This window comes from Poecilia formosa, unplaced genomic scaffold (assembly GCF_000485575.1).
Source record: "Poecilia formosa unplaced genomic scaffold, Poecilia_formosa-5.1.2 Scaffold229, whole genome shotgun sequence".
NCBI classification, from domain to species: Eukaryota; Metazoa; Chordata; class Actinopteri; order Cyprinodontiformes; family Poeciliidae; genus Poecilia; species Poecilia formosa.
In genome coordinates this window covers 45,213-61,204 of record NW_006800168.1, presented here as the reverse complement: position 1 = coordinate 61,204, position 15,992 = coordinate 45,213, and the positions used below count along the sequence as shown (strand labels likewise).

General features: G+C 41.0%; 1 protein-coding gene across 2 annotated transcripts in view; it reads left to right on the top strand.

The window, feature by feature from the left end:
- The window catches only part of acvr2ab (activin A receptor type 2Ab), a 40,940-nt gene that overhangs the window by 9,678 nt on the left and 15,270 nt on the right, over window positions 1-15,992 (top strand). The window contains exons 2-5 of one of the 2 annotated variants that reach the window (XM_016680002.1): window positions 6,476-6,683; window positions 9,014-9,147; window positions 10,325-10,479; window positions 15,527-15,550. In XM_016680002.1, the coding sequence (XP_016535488.1) occupies window positions 6,476-6,683; window positions 9,014-9,147; window positions 10,325-10,479; window positions 15,527-15,550 (521 nt within the window). The remainder of the gene's footprint in view (window positions 1-6,475; window positions 6,684-9,013; window positions 9,148-10,324; window positions 10,480-15,526; window positions 15,551-15,992) is intronic. The other variant, XM_007568664.2, reaches the window with a different exon arrangement.

Genomic DNA, 15,992 nt, shown 5'->3' with positions numbered 1-15,992 from the left:
TTACCAGGGACAAATTTTCAATATTTTGAATATTTTAATCAAAAGTAAGTAAGAAATGATCAATTTAAAGTGCATTAAGTTAATATTGTACTGCCTTGCTGCTCGGCTCATTTCATTCTTGTGAAAGAAGCTGGAATGTTTAAACCACCTCTGTGCAGCAACAGGTGGGGAGGGGCAGTGTTGCATCACTTTAAGCTTGATAAATCCGAAGAAAACTCTTGAGTTACTCTAGCATGTCTGGGTTTTTGGAACGGTGGCTTTTTAAAACCAGTACAAAAATAAACAGGTTTTAAGGGTCTTCTAAACATACATCAGGAATGTTTGGACGATTAGCGGGAAAAACTGTTTAGGCTTCCAGTCATTGAGTCTTATTTTTATTCTGGGCTGAAAATATTCATTGCACCTATATTTATGCTAGGAACAGAGGCTCCAAATGGCATTGTACATTAGCGATTAGCATGCTTATTGTGGTTAGCTTTACTAAGTGTGAATTTCTAAACAGATTTCCAAATCTAACGTCCTCAAAAGACGGACAGTAGAGCTGCATTAGGTCCAGCCTTCCTGGTGTCTGCTGAATCTTTACTTTATATTCAGGCGGAGTAACAATCAGGACAAACACCTAATATAACAAACGTCTTAATTACTAAATGTGAACGTTCTTCTGTCAATAATGGCATCTTCACTGAAGAGGGTTTTTGTTAGCATGACACTGTCTGCACTGTGGTTTTGCAAGCTGTGAGGTTAAAAATTGGACATGCGGTTGCGCACCACAGCCGCCCGCAAATATGTCAAATACATTAATACAAGACATCACCTCTGAAGAGATTTATAACGGCCTATATTAATATTTTAAACTGCAAATTTAAATTAATATGCATCATTACACAAAGTGATATCAGCTTTGGTGCTACCGTAAAAGCTACTGAAACTGTGGATATGAAAATTTTGTTCAATAGATATCCAATATTAATATTACTGTTATGGCTAATAACTGATATTTCCCAATATTATACATATTTCTCTACTAAAATGACCAGAAAGAGACGGATGAAAATAAATATTCACTGTACTTTAGAAAAATACTGAGAATAACTGGTGTTTTGCTCAATAGGCCCCTTTTAAACGACGACAGCGTTTCTCCCACAGTATTATAAGCCTGGCGGGCCACCAGGCTTTACTTGCCCCTCACCAAGCTAAGCGTTATCTTAAATTATTTTTTAGATGTTTTTACACAAACAACCTACAGAAAGACTAGTTTTATCTCATCCACTTGTGCATTTTCTTTGTTGTTTATGTTTTATTTGCATAATTGCCTGTCAACTTAACATTTTTTAAAACAAAAACGCATTGGAGCTTTCCTAGATTTCTTGGGGAAATCCTGAACAAACAAACTTTTGGTGAGACTTTAATTGATGGACCAACACTGGGTATCAAATAATTACAAAATAGAACCAGTTGAATTTAAACGTCACCTTCCCTTTGGTATTTCTTAACTTTTACAACTGAATGTTCTCTTGTTTTTCCCATGACGAAGAGTAGCTAGAGGTGCATAACCAAACCCAAGTTAGCGCTCTGTGAGACAAAATGAATGACTTGTATGTGGGATGAGTGCAGCCAGGTGCTGCTGCTGCTGCTGCTGTGATTACAGATTTCTCCTGAATCAAGTCCCACATGCAGGAGCCGCATTTAGCCGCCTCTTGAGTCCCGCATGGGGGCCGGGGGAGGCATGAGTGTCGGGTTGCATCAGCACCAACAACAAGCGTTGCCGGGAAGAAAAGAGCGGCCAGCTCTGCAGATAGCACTTTGACCTTCTGACCTCTGACTAAGTTCGTTTTTCAACGCTGTGCAGGAATGTTTAAAAAGCCCACAGAACCATACATCACCAGGAACGCAGATGATAAGTTGATCCTTGGAACAATTTCCATCATAACGAACAATCCCCGCCGCTGGCAGCCGCACAAAAACGGGCCCTTGATGAATGAGTTGTTTACCCACTTGAGTTCAGCGCCGCGCCCCCAATCGCCAAAGCGCCACTTCATTATGAGGCTCCAAAACAGGAAGCTGGAGCTTGTTCATGTGTTTTAACGGGCTAAATAAGTGATATGACATCCCGTTTTAATGCAGTTATCAGCTCAGAACGAGGCGGCTGCTACACAGCAACAGAACAACACCTCCAAGTGGAGCTGGCCACCTGCCAGGGAGGCTTGGCTGATCATTTCCCACCCAGCATGCACCTCACCGGCCACTAGCGTCTCCCTCCAGCTTGGAAAGAGCTCACTTCGCTGGCGGAGAGGTGGAGCTCGTCCCCTGTGATGTTTGGTTTGTCTCTGTGGAGCGCTGGCCTCTTGTGTTGCAGAGAAGTGCAGCTTGACCCGTCCTCACCGAGAGAAAGGGAGTGTGTTTGGAAATCCTTCTGGGAGAAATTACTCATGATTATGTTTCACAACTGGGCCAACACAATGGGTCAGGACTGCATCAAACACTTCAACATCCTGAAATGGATTATACATACTTCTGTCTTTAAAAAATAAATCACATTTCACTGTTTGTCTTTACTAGAATGCTTGTTCAAAACCTACATTTTAAACATTTTAATAATTATCAACACAAATATTGTAAATATCTTCTCTTCCTGTAGTTCAGCTCATGTTTATCAATAATTAACGTGTTCAGCAGCGCAAAGTTTAACATGACTGAATGATTGCTTTGGTTTCCACTGCTGTGATTCAGTTCAGTAAATCATATCCAAGTGTGTAAATGTTATTTTATTTCCCTTTGAGATTAATAAAGTATTTTTGAATTGAAACCCTCGTTGGTCCAGATTCACTTTGAATTCAAATCGATTCTATTGGTTGTATCTGTATCCATTCATCCGTCCGTCGAAAGCAATCCGTCGGGTGAATTGCATTAACTCTTTGCAGCTTTATTCTCTGTGAAGATCTCCATTGTAATGGAGTTACTTCTTTCCTGCTGGAATGTAAAGTGTTGTAATAATCTGAGGACGGCTAACAGGCATTTCCTTTTCATATTAAAAGCCCAAAACCCTGGTGAGCTGGAAAGTGGGTCAGGTGTTTAGACATTTTGCAGGGGAGGTGTTGCTGAAATGTCCGCAGCTAAAGTAGGTCACGGTTCTGCTCGATAAATCTCCGCTTTGAGTTGAACAGAGAGCTGTGTCTCAGTGAAATGCTACCAGGTCATTCCTCTCCACCTGAGGAAAGAAAACAGACCCGCTTGAACTTAAAGTTGGGAACAGAGAAGCTGACGGAGGGAAACTGAGCTGGCTGCTGGAGTCTCTTGGACTCCATGCGAGTTTTTTTCTGCCATTATTAGCATGCAGGTGATCACTTTTCATCCACTTGGCACTAAATGCAAATTGATGTCTGGATCTATGGAAAAGTTGCATTGTATTGGGTCATGTTGATTGATTTTTCTAATAAAAAGTGGCAGCATCATGAATGGAGCCAGGCGGTTACCATAGCACCCGACAGCGAGTTGCTTAAAAGATGCCCTGTTGAACTGCGTGACCCCAATTATAGATCCTGAAACACTTTTTCAAGTCTTCATCTTTGTTCTGAGAATGTGTTTCTGTCTTATCTTACATTCATGCATCTCAAGGTTCCCTCCATCTCTGTTGTCTGGCTCTGATTATGATGAAGCGGCTACAATAAGTCTGAATTATCTGCAGCGTTCGGGTAAACAAAGCGAGCCGGTCCTTTCATGGCGTCTCATTCCACTGTGTGAATTTCTCCCTTCAGACAAAGCAGTTTTTTTCTCGTTCGCTGCTGGGTGGAAACCGGGCCGTTGCACAATCCGGCAGCTTCCCATCATATCCGCCTTCGTAAACTTCAGCACAACCCAGAAGATTGATTCTTGCGCTTTATGTCCTTCATATCCGGGCAGCTATAGCTCACCTTTGGCAAGCGGCTCCATGTATTGTCACCTGTGATTGATTGGAGCTCTTAGCAGCCGTGTTTGCAGTTCACATGGCTCCGAGCTCTTTGAGACGACGCTCTGCTATCGCAATACCAAGAAAAGCAATTAAAAAAAAAAGAAAAGCTCCATTTAAACATGCAGACCTTAATGCTGCAGGTCAGAGAGAATCCAATGCTGCAGTTTAATTAGTTGATATAGAAAGTTTTTGTTCTCCGCATGATTTAAAACATTATTCATTTGTATGTTTTTATTTTAGAATATATTTAAATATGAAGCTTTTAGATAGAATTATTCTTTTGACTAAATTTATTTAGCTTAAAAAGTGAATTTGTTTTTCAAATTTCTCTTAATTGAAAAAACAATAATTTAAAAGGAAATTAATCAATTGCTAATAATATTCATTTATAAATGTTTGCTTGGAAGTAAAATATGCACATTTATATAGTATTTAAATGTCGGTTTAGATTTTTATTTAGAAGCTTTTAGATTAATTTATTCAAAGTTTTCACATCATTTAGTTGTTTTAATCATTAATATGAATTTATGTACTTTAATGTGAATGTTTGTATTCCTCTGGAAATTTTTTCAGAAATTTACTTAAAGATTATTGATCCATAATTTCATATTTATATTTTTAAAGATGTTAAGTTAATTTAAAATATGTATATATATTTACCTTTTCATGTACATTTTTTATTTCTACTCATAGAGTGTAGAGTCAGTTGTCCCGGTTATAAAATAAATATATTTTTGCAGCTGACAAGATTTTTTTTAAGTCTGTCACCTAAAACAATAAGAATCAAATTGAGGTCAGATTTAATTTAGCAGCCTGTAAAGACGGAGCAGCCCAGAGTTGCTGCTTTATTTCTGATCTGAACAAAAGGAGATCCTGCCTTGCTGCTGCATTCACTGCAAATCACGTAACACGGGAACTCAGAGTTGCATCGGGGGGAACATGCAGTCAGACTTCTGTCTTTTGAACACTGGGGCTTCTCTCCCATGTTCTGTTGCCCCGGGTGCTGGATGTTGGGCAAAAATAACAATCCATCAACGCTGTCAGATCAAAGGAGTTGTCTCTAACCTCCGGATGCGGTGCTATTCCTGCAGGGCCATATCTAATGCACTTACGTCCCCATTATTGTCTTGTTCTTTCCTTTTCAGCAGCTTTTCTTCACACATAATTCCTGTTACGGATGTGAGCGACTCGCTCCAGGGCGTTGTGGTGATGATAGATAGTTTCCTCAATGCTAATTTTTATTTTTTATTTTTTTTTTCCCTTTCTACTTTTAAGTGCAGGAAAAGTTGCAGGCGTTCTCCGTCCGATTATTCCCCACGTCTCGTCGTTGCACATTTGCGAAGCAAACCAATTATTTCTGCATTTTTCCGCCTTGCACATTCCACTCGCCTCAGTCACAGATGCAACAGTTCCCGGCTGCACCTGTTGCTGCGAAATACTCCTCCACTTCAGAGAAAACGATGTGACGAGAGAAAAGCGCCGGCGGGTCCGGATGGGAGGCAGCGTGACCTCTCTGCAGCTGTTCCTGCTGGCTGCAGAGGGGAGGCTGCAGGGCTCTCAGGGAGGCGTTAACCGGCTTTACTTAAATGAACATCCAGTGCAGAAGATGAGAACTAATTTCTCATGTCTGCGGCGTAAATTGCTCAATTAATCTCATATTTGTTTGAAGAACTCTGCCGGAATGAACAACAAGCAAACATTTATTGGCGTGGGATTTCTCTCCGTTTTCATTTAGCTGCACCTGGAGTCTGTAATCACGCACAAGAACCCCAATCGGAGCATTTCACCTCAGAAAAATTAGATTTTTTTTGTGTGTGTTTTTTTTATGTTAACCACTCAGTGTACCTTATCAGAGCTTGTTGGAAATCACTGATTGTTTCTCATTTGAGCTGCAGGGCTTGGAGAATAACACAGTTTTCAGGAGCTTTTTGATGTTTGATTTACATGTTTAGAAACTGTTTCACATCAGAATATCCTTTTGAAAGAATAATTATACCCTTTTAATATTTCTACATTCTTCACATTGCTTTTATTAAAACAATTTCCAGCAGCTATGCAAGTAAAGATTAGTAATCGATTATTCAGACGATCAGTCGGGTTTTCATTTGAATCCTTTTTTACACAATACTAGAAATACAGGAAAATATGCAAATAAGCAATTTATTTTTTAAATAAGGAAATAAACATTTGATTGCCTAAAATGCAATGACTGCGTTATTTATGTATATGCTTCGTCATTAGTTGGAAAGGATGCATCTGCAGCTAAAAAATACATACGAAAAACTAAATGCAAAATGCACCTCTGTATTGCATACAGGATTGCTCTGTATCGTTGCTCACTTTGCATCCAGCCGCCTTTGATTCCCAAATAAAGTTAGAAAATCTCAGCAGATGCATAATTTTATTATTACTTTCGCTCATTGTGTGTTTTGATACCGTTATTCAAACAAAACTAAATTACCTTCTATTTCAGTTTGGAGAGCACAAACAGCCGTACTGAAGTGAGTCCCCGTTTGTCCTCTGCAGGTGCCATTCTGGGACGCTCGGAGACGCAGGAATGTGTCCTCTTCAGCTCCAGCTGGGAGAAGGACCGAAGCAACCACACCGGCACCGAGGACTGCATCGGCGAAAAGGACAAGCGGCGGCACTGCTTCGCCACGTGGAAGAACGTCTCGGGCACCATTGAGATCATCAAGCAGGGCTGCTGGCTGGACGACATGAACTGCTACGACAGGTACGCAGGGAGACTTTCAATAAGTTTGAGGGAGCAGTTGTGTCCTTACTGATGATTTAGATAACACAAATGATTCATTTTGGACTAAAGCTCCAGAAATGTGCCCTGAAATTATGAATGTTTTATTTTCTTCAACTGAACCATGAGAAAATGCATATCCATTCAACTAGAGGCTTCTTTCTCTCATTATTTAATAACCTAAAAACATTAATTTTGACCCAAAACTCTGTCAATGTTTTTTTCTGCACATAGCAAAACAAAAATAGCAGTGAATTGATTTTAATTTAAGTAGTTCTTTCTAAAAATACCACAATTTCCCATTTCTGCGTTTAAATATAACGTCACAACAGTTTGACAAGCAGAACATATAATTTTAACTCCCAAAATAATTTGAAAACATTTTAGCACTAAATTATAACTACTGCGCTGTTCCGTGAGGCTAATTAAGAAATATTGAAATTGAATTGCTAAATTGTTAGCATGATATGCTAGCTTGTTCATCTGCATGTGTCTTGGCTAAAGAATGTTGGTCTGTCTTGACTTGTTTCAAGTAACTTAGCTTAATTTACCTTTTGGTAAGCTAATGTTGTTAGTCTATCTTAGCTTAGTTCCGTCATTTTAACCTTTGATAAATTTGTATTTTAGCTTATTTTAACCTAAGTTAGCTTAGCCTATGTTAACTTAATTTATCCTACGTTAGAATACTGTTGTATGGTTTAGCACAGTATGAGTTTAGTTTGTTGACGTTGGTTTAATTAAGCCTACCTACTTTAGCTTTCTTTGTCTTTTGTGAAAATTTGTTTTCTTTACATTACTTTAGCTTAGCTTAGCCTATCTTAGTTTACCCTGTGTTAATTTATCCTATGTTAGCTTAGTTTTGGCTACACTAGCTTAGTTTAAGCTATGTCCGTTTAGCCTACATTATCTTATTTGAATCTATGTTAGCATATATTGTATGAGTTTAGTTTGGTGATTACCCTGCCTACTTTATCTTTAGTTAAATTTGTTAGCTTAGTTTGTCTTGTCTTGGCTTAATTTAGTTTAGTTTACCATATCTTAGTTTTGTTTAGCCTACATTAGTTTAGCTTATGTTAGCTTAGTTTATTTTTTGTAGGTTAATTGAGTTTCTTATTTCACCTCAGTCTGTCTTAGCTTGGTTAGGTCATTTTATTAGAACCTTTTGTTAAAATTAGTTTTGTTTACAGTGCTTTAGATTAATTTATTCTACCTAGCTTATCTTCACTTAGCTTAATTTCAGTTGCATTAAAATATTTGTATTTCTTTCTTTCATTGAATTTATGATTCATTAAACTGAATCATAATTTGTCCTTCAGGTTTTTGGTCAGATCTTTGCAGGATTATTATCAGATAATGTTCAATCTGCTGGCGGTGGCTTTGAGTTCCTGTCAAACCCATCGATCAGAAGTTTCATTGATTACTGAGTGATTAAAAGGACCGTTTGCCCAGATCTTAGATCTCAGTTCTGAACTCAAACCTGAGTTCAGATTCTGTGAAGCATCGCCTCAGTTTTCATCCAGCTCAGAGATGGAAGTCTTTGTGAGGTAGCTTTACATTTATCGCCTGCAGACAGCTCTTCCTTTCTCATCAAGACAAAGCCAGCTCATCATGACTCACTGGCAACTCTAAACACATTTAAATTCACCTTGAGCACATTTTTTTTGTCCCTCGGTGTGCTTCCCATTCGAATAACTCGCACAAGGCCACATTTTAATTACTGCAACTGACAGAAATGAAAAAGCTTTGCGCTTGAAACTGATTAAATTTCTGAAAAGTCTAAAAAAAGCATCTACTAATGAAGTGTGTCTTCATAGTTTTCTGCTCACTAGAATTTGAAGCTGGTATCAGGAGTTGGTTTGAGGCAATTTGTGTTTTCCTTTGATTGTCAAACGATAAAGTTGCAGTCCGCTGCGTTCAGGTGCCTCGGTTCAGACGGCGCCGGCTGGCCTCCCTGGAGAGCGCAGAGCAAGTCGAGGGCGGCTGCCACTTCCTTTGGCTTTTATCTGATGACTCTGAGAGAGTGAAATAGTGTGTGTGTGTGTGTGTGTGTGTGTGTGTGTGTGTGTATTGGCTCACGTAGGAGTTATTTAATAAATGTTGTGTTTCATTGTCCTCTGTGGCTGTGAGGGAATGAAAAGAAGAGAGAGGAGTGTGTGTTCATGCTTTTTGCACAACGTCACATCTTTTATGTTCGATGCACTCTGAATAATAAAAGTGCCTCTGCGTGCAGAGATGGATCGCTCTGTGTGTGTGTGTGTGTGTGTGTGTGTGTGTGTGTGTGTTTCTAATTCCCACCTCGATGTCCTCTGCAGCTACGAGTGTGTGGAGAGGAAGGTGAGCCCCGAGGTTTTCTTCTGCTGCTGTGAAGGCAACATGTGCAACGAGAGGTTCATGTACGTCCCGGACACGCAGCCGCAGAACGACACCAGCCACTCCACCGCCTACAGTACGTACAGCACAGCTTCTCTCCTCTGCGCCATGTTGGAATACGACATCAGAGAAAAATAAATCATCAAGTTTAATCATTTTGAGCATTTCTTTAATTAAAAAAAATGAGGCTGTTCTGATGATTAATCACTTAAAAAAATTGACACATTCTGCAGGTTTTTTCATTAAAAATATGTTAAAAGATGCAATTCAATTAGATTTTTAAACAGAATCTTAAGCCTTCAGCTGCCTAAAATTTAGTAAAAGCATCCTTGATTATTATGGAAAGGATGCAAATAAAAAAACCTTCTAACATCAACATGTGAGAAGCTCAGTGTAGAACTGATCTGTTCTGAGCCAGGAACAGTTCCTTAATAGAAATGTTTTGCAGAATTTGAACTGTGTGAAGCTAAAACTGCAACTTGAGGAGTTCTGGGTATAAATATAAAATTTAAATGTGTATATTTTTGTACAGTTTTTGATCAGATATTGGTCTGAGTGTGTTGCTCTTTTAGCGAAAGGCCTTTTATAGAGTTTCTATACTCCAGCTGTCGATGAGTCGATTACTCGTTTCAACCCTAAACAGCAGCTTTAGTGAAAAAGTCCAAAGCAAGAGCAGAAACCGCCTGGATGGAGGCTGTACTGAAGTGTTCAGACATCAGGAGTCCAGAGTTTGAACAGGAAGCTGCGTCTGCAGCAGCCTCCAGTCCTCCCAGTGTTTCCTCCGGCAGCGGCTCGTCCGACGTCCTTGCACTTCTCACTTTACAGCCACCAGGCTCGTCTGTCTGCTTGTGTTGGTTTGGATGTGACTGAGAGAAACCTGCAGACAGCCTGTTGTGTAAAGAAGTCGTCGCTAACAGCCTGAGAGGCCCACAGAGCAGCTGGCGAAGCCCCTCCCCCACCCGTTGCCGGCTGCTGAATCAAACAACGGCACCTTGTTACGGGCCGAGCCGGCAGAGAGCGCTGGTATTTTTGGCTGCAGGATTACGTTATGTCACGAGATGGATTTGCTAATCCCGCCCCACTCTTCTGTGTGTGTGTGCGTGTGTGTGTGTGTGTGTGTGTGTGCGTGCGTGCGCTCTGATATGATCTCTAAGCACAGCAGCAGTAAGCCGGGGTTATTGCCGCCCAATCGGACGCGTCTCCTAGCGTTCATTCCTCCTCTCCAACCACTTCCTGTCTGTCTGTCCCCGCAGCCACTTCCAACCCGTTCTCCCCGAAGCCGGCGCTGTTCAGCACGCTGCTGTACTCCCTGGTCCCCATCATCGGCCTGGCCGGCGTCGTCCTCTTCTCCTTCTGGATGTGGAGGCACCACAAGCTGGCCTACCCTGCTGCCCTCGTCCCCACACATGTAAGTCTCACCCGGCGCTCGGGCGTCCGAGTTTCTCTTTCCGTGTATTCACCCGCGGTGACCTCACCTTTACCTGTTAAATGCTAACAGAGGAAATGGAAACCGTCTCAGTTCCTGAGTGTCACGTTAGTCTTTCCCAGGAAATGGAAGCAGCAGAAGCAGAAAGCAGCTTTGTCACAACTTGAATCTACTGTGTTTGACTGTAATGTCCTTAATCTGGACTCAAACATCTTTTACTGTTTAGAGCAGAGAAACGGTGGATGCTCAGGGCTTCACTGAGAGTAAAGCAGAGATCAGTTATGTTTATAGTTCCTGTCGTAAATTTACCAAGGTTTAAATATGTTAGCTGGTCCGACTTGAAAGTTCATCCAAGTTTCTCTGTTTCACAAATTCCTTCAGTCTGGAGGAAGGAAACAGTTTGAAAGGAGAAATATTACAAACTAAAATCCGTCTGTCCAGCCGTCCATCATGTCCTGACCTCAGCTCTGTAAACATCTGAGCTCGTTGCTTCCCAGGTAAAAATATCTCAGTCTTTAGTCATAGTCGGTTTCTGTGTCGTTTCAGTTCAGATCCGCTCAAACTCCGGATCTATCACGACTTTCTGCCTCCTGAGTTTGCAGAGCTGCTTTAGAATAAACCAAAGGAGAAATGTTCGGCTAAAATCCACAAGAAAAAGGTCGAGCACAGAGGAGGCGGGGTGATGATATGGGCAGCTGAAGTTTGGTTCAAACTGGACCAACATTCCTCCACATCGACTGAATCAGATAATTGTTACTTCACATCATCTCAGAGGCTCGTTGAACCACCAGACAGACACATCTTTGTTCTTTTAAGTTAAACTAGAAATCTATGAAAAAAGCCTTGAAATGTTCCGCTCATGAACCTCGTGTGAACCTTCTGCTTCATGCTTTTTTAGAAATCTCTTTCATTGAATTTCATCGGAAATTCATTGCGCTGGTTGAGTTCGAACCTTTCAGAGTCTCTTCTGGTCTCCCCACCGTTTTCTCTGCGCGCTTAAATGTTGAAAACACTCCAGAGAAATTAAACTCTTAAACTCCTGATGAATTTAGCTTCGTGTTTCTCTCCTCTGCAGCAGAGGTATACGCTGAGCTGCTCGGCAGCAGGGGGAAGAAAAGCAGAGCTTTCCAGCGTATGGAAGAGGAGTCAGGGGCCTCTGCATTATTGATGAGGCTTTATATAGGCAAACAAAACTAAACACAGAGAAGCTCGCAGCTCTGCCTCCGAGGATGGAGGTGGTGGGTGAGTGGGTGGGTGGGTGCAGTGCGGGGGAAGCGAGCGAGCGAAGAGAGACGTGCAGTTCTCTCCGCTCACTTATTGTATTTGCAGAGCGCCGAAGCTTAGCGGGAGAGAGATAAAAAGACAGTTACACAATGCAATCTGGAAACAAAGCTGATGTGCATCGGAAAAACAGCAAGTCTAAGAGGCTTTTGGAGCGTTTTTACCTGCAAACGGATAAATGAGTGGGGGGGGGGATAAACGGCACCACCAGATCAGGGGTAACATATCGAGCGGCGATATGTAAGAGATTCTCTCAGCAATGCGTGAATAAAATGAAATATATTAGCCAACGTGGAGCAAATGAAGTCATGCCGGGCGACTGTAATGGAGTTGAAGTGGATTATTGCATAAAGGAGTAGGTGTAGGAGGGCAGGAGGGAAGGAAAAGGAGGTCGCAAGCACAGGAATGTATTTAAAATCCGCTCGATGGGAATTCAAGCTGCTTCATTAAAAACTTTTTCTCGCCTCATAGTATTTTTCTGAACAGTTTGCAGAGCATTGATCTTCCTTCCTGTCAGGCTTTCCGCTTCTGTTCGGCAGATGAAATCCAAGCCGTTCATTTCCGAATTCTGGCGTCGCGTTGCGGATCGTCTTGCAGCGAGTCAGTGAAATGTCAAAAACCCAGATGTGTTTATTGGAACGTTGTTTAGGTTTTCTGCTCAGTCATGACTCGGCCTGCTCGATAACAGAGTCTCTGGAGAAAAACGCGCTGCACTTAGTCATGTATTTTTAATGTGACGGCAACAAACTGACCACACGTGTTGGATTTAAAGCATCCGGTGCAGATGGAAGGCCCTCTTGGTATTAATTGAGCCATGTTGAAGGACTAATCATGCTTTTCTCATGCATAGATGATGAGAAACTAACGTCAGAGACTAACATCCAGCTTATGATGCATTTTCTTTTCTCGCTTTGTTTTTGTTGGCGTCTGAAGGTCTTTGCTCTGGTTTCTCTTTGTGTTGCCTTAACTTGTCTTGTGTGGTTAGTTTTAGATCACGTTTTGGTTGGATTATACCTAAATTTAGAATAATTTAGAATCGGATTAGTTGCTTTTTATTATGTTTTATCTTCACCTGGAGTTTAATCTTTGTTTTTTTTTGCTATTTTTTAAAGTGTTTTTTTATTTTTATTTCTCAATTTTAGCATTTTTATGCCAGCTTTGTAATTCTGAGGAGTTTAGGTCCCATGTTTGTCGTATGGAATTTTTAAGGGCGTTTTCACATTTGATTTTTAGTTTTCTATCGTCACACCTTGGCCTCTTCCTCTCGGTTTGCACCCACCCAACATTTTTTTGGTGAAAACCATGTTTAAAAGTCTTCAAGGCGAGAAATATTTTTGCATAATGGTCAAAGGTTGGCCAACATCTACACCAGTTTCCAAAGGTACCTGTGTGACATGAGCGCATGCACCAATACGCTAATTAGCTGCATAAATGTTACAACGTACTATTTTAGTGAATTGTGAGCCAGTTTGCTTCAACACTTGCAATTCCCAACACCAAAGTGAAACTGAAAGTTTTCCCAACTTGAAAAACCTGCTGTCTGATGTCACTGTCAGTCATTCTTGCATTCCTTTGGTGAGAAGTGCTTCCAGTAACATCGTCATGCTGGTTTGGTTTCTGTTGTTGCACAGAACAAAACACATTTCAGAGACCGTCTTTAAACCTGCTGCCTGATGTCACTCCCAGTCATTTTTACATTGCTTTGGCGTGGAGTGCTGTTAGAAAAACACAAACCAGGGATTAACCTTTCACGTTTTTACCTTCACAAATACATCCCGTTCTGAATATATAATACATTTGAATGCGATTATTCACTTTCTTTCTGTTTGGCTGCGGAGAAAGAAAACTGAGCTGCTTCTGCGTCTCTTCATATATCTGTGAGGCTTACATGGGGCCAGGCTGGAGGTGGACTTAATAAAGCTGAAGGCTGGTTTATCTTTATCACATTGCGAAAAACGAGTCATGTTGGCTTTTCTTCAGCACACATTTAATTTATAGACTCTGCAGGCCGCAACAAGATCACATCCAGGATGAAACGCAGAGGAAGAAAGATGAGAACCACATGAACCGGTGGTGTCGTCATGATTTTGCTCCGGCTTGAAGCGCATTTTTGCCACCAAACCTCCATTATTCACGCCTCGGTGCCAAGTGGAGACAAACTGGAGTCGATTGTGTCTGAATGCTCAGACCTTTAGCACTCAAACACAACTCTCACTTTAGTTTCTCCTGGTCTTAGGAGTCTTTCCAGACTAAAATCTCGATTCTAAAACTACGTGGCTCCGTGAAGGCTTCCTCGACCAATCCTTATTTAAGAGATTTTAGGTGTCTGAGCTGCGATTTGACTCCATTGTTCCTCTAATTTATTTGTGAGCCAGTCTTCGGACGGAAGTCTATTACTTAATGTATTTATTTACGTTGGGGAGGTTCTTTATTCCCACCCGGACCCATAAATCTCCAGGAATCCAGCCTGAGTCGTTCAGCTGAGGGATAATGTTGATCATCTGGCAGCAAATGAGTTGTATTGTCTTGACTTTTATTTTGGTTTAAGACGTAAATCTGTTCATATTCCATTTCTTTAAGTGTCCTTTGAACGTTCTCACATTCTGTCACTTTATATCAAGTGACTTTAGTGCATTTTGTTGATATTTTATGTGATAGACCAACACAAAGTAGTCTGTAATTTAAAAAAAAAAGTGGCATTATTTGGTATTCAGCCTCCATGAATCTACATTTGAACCATATATATGTTATTATATGTGTTTTCTACTGTGTGCATTAATGCGTCTTAAGGTAAATTTGATGTTTGACCTATAAAATAGGACGTTGTTGGTGGATTAAGCTATCTGTTGGCAGCCTGTTAATACTGGAGGGCCACTGTAAATTATTTAGAATGAAGGTTTCACCAAAACCTCGGCTTTAAGTTTCTACAGGTTTGTTCTTAATGTGTGAAAAACACTAAAAGTTCTCAGGAGTTACAACTAAAACTTAATTTATAAGCTCAAACATGCATCCAAATACAAATCACTGCATGTTTTTGTCATTGTTGAAAGTAGCAATTTAGGTTTACAGATGATAAAATATCATCTACTTGTTCCATTGGCAGATTATTTAACTAATAAAACAACATTTTCTCCATGTTTTAAGTTAATATCTGCACTAGACACTAAACCAAAAATACTTGGTAGTATTTTGTCCTTTTGCAGCGAGGCTATTCTTTATTTAGCGCCGTCCATCTTCCCATCAGTTTGATGTGTTTGCCCATAGCATGATGCTGCCATCACCATATCTCACAACAGGCATGGTGTGATCAAATGTCCAGTAACAGTTTGAATTTTGAGGCCTTTACAGAAAATGTTTTTTTTATACAGAGGGTCAAGTTGAACAGCTGATAAACTTTTTATCCATAACGTGACAAAATGTGTTTAGGTTCAAAGGTCACCGGTAGTTTTTCCAGTTTCCTGCCTCTCAGTATCTGATGTGTGCATGTTTGAGAGTTTATGTCGTCTGTGACACATTCATGCTCGCTGGGTTTCCACCCGTCATCGACGCTAATTTTCCGTTGCTAAGTCTGCCGCTAACGTGCGACACCTGACCTTATCCGTGTGTCGCCTCCATCCTCCAATCAGACGTCTGGATCTCTGACGCGACGACCGGCCTGCGTCTCAACCTGCTTCTGCTTCATCCACTAACAGACGGAACGCAGCAGTAATCTCTCCTCTTTGCTTTCTTATGCTCCTTTTCCAACAAGCACGCCTTCCATATTATGGTGGAGGTAAGAGCAGTTTCACTGACGTTCGTTTGGGTAGAGGTCGTGACCTCTCCACCTCAGTCCTGCACCACCGTTGTGTTTGCCTTGTCCAGCACCGCCTTGCTTACTCTGGCTCACAACACTTTTTGTTTTTCTCCCCCTCGCCTGGATTAATTGCATGAATGAATGTCTTTTGTTTGCTTCTGTGCATGCAGGAAAGTCGCCAACACGGCTTTGAATGCAGCCCCTCGTTTTTGTTTTTTTTTCTTTCTTTTATTCTACAAATGTTCACTTGTGGTGTTGATGTTTGTCATGTGACCCACTTTTAAGGATGTGTAGCTGCAGCTTCTTCAGTAGAACGGACATCTCAGACCTGAGCATAAGAATAGGAAATGTTTTTGCAGGTGCGGGTTCTTGAAATCCTTGAAAACCTTGTGATTTCAAAGTTAGGAAAGTCCTGGAGAGT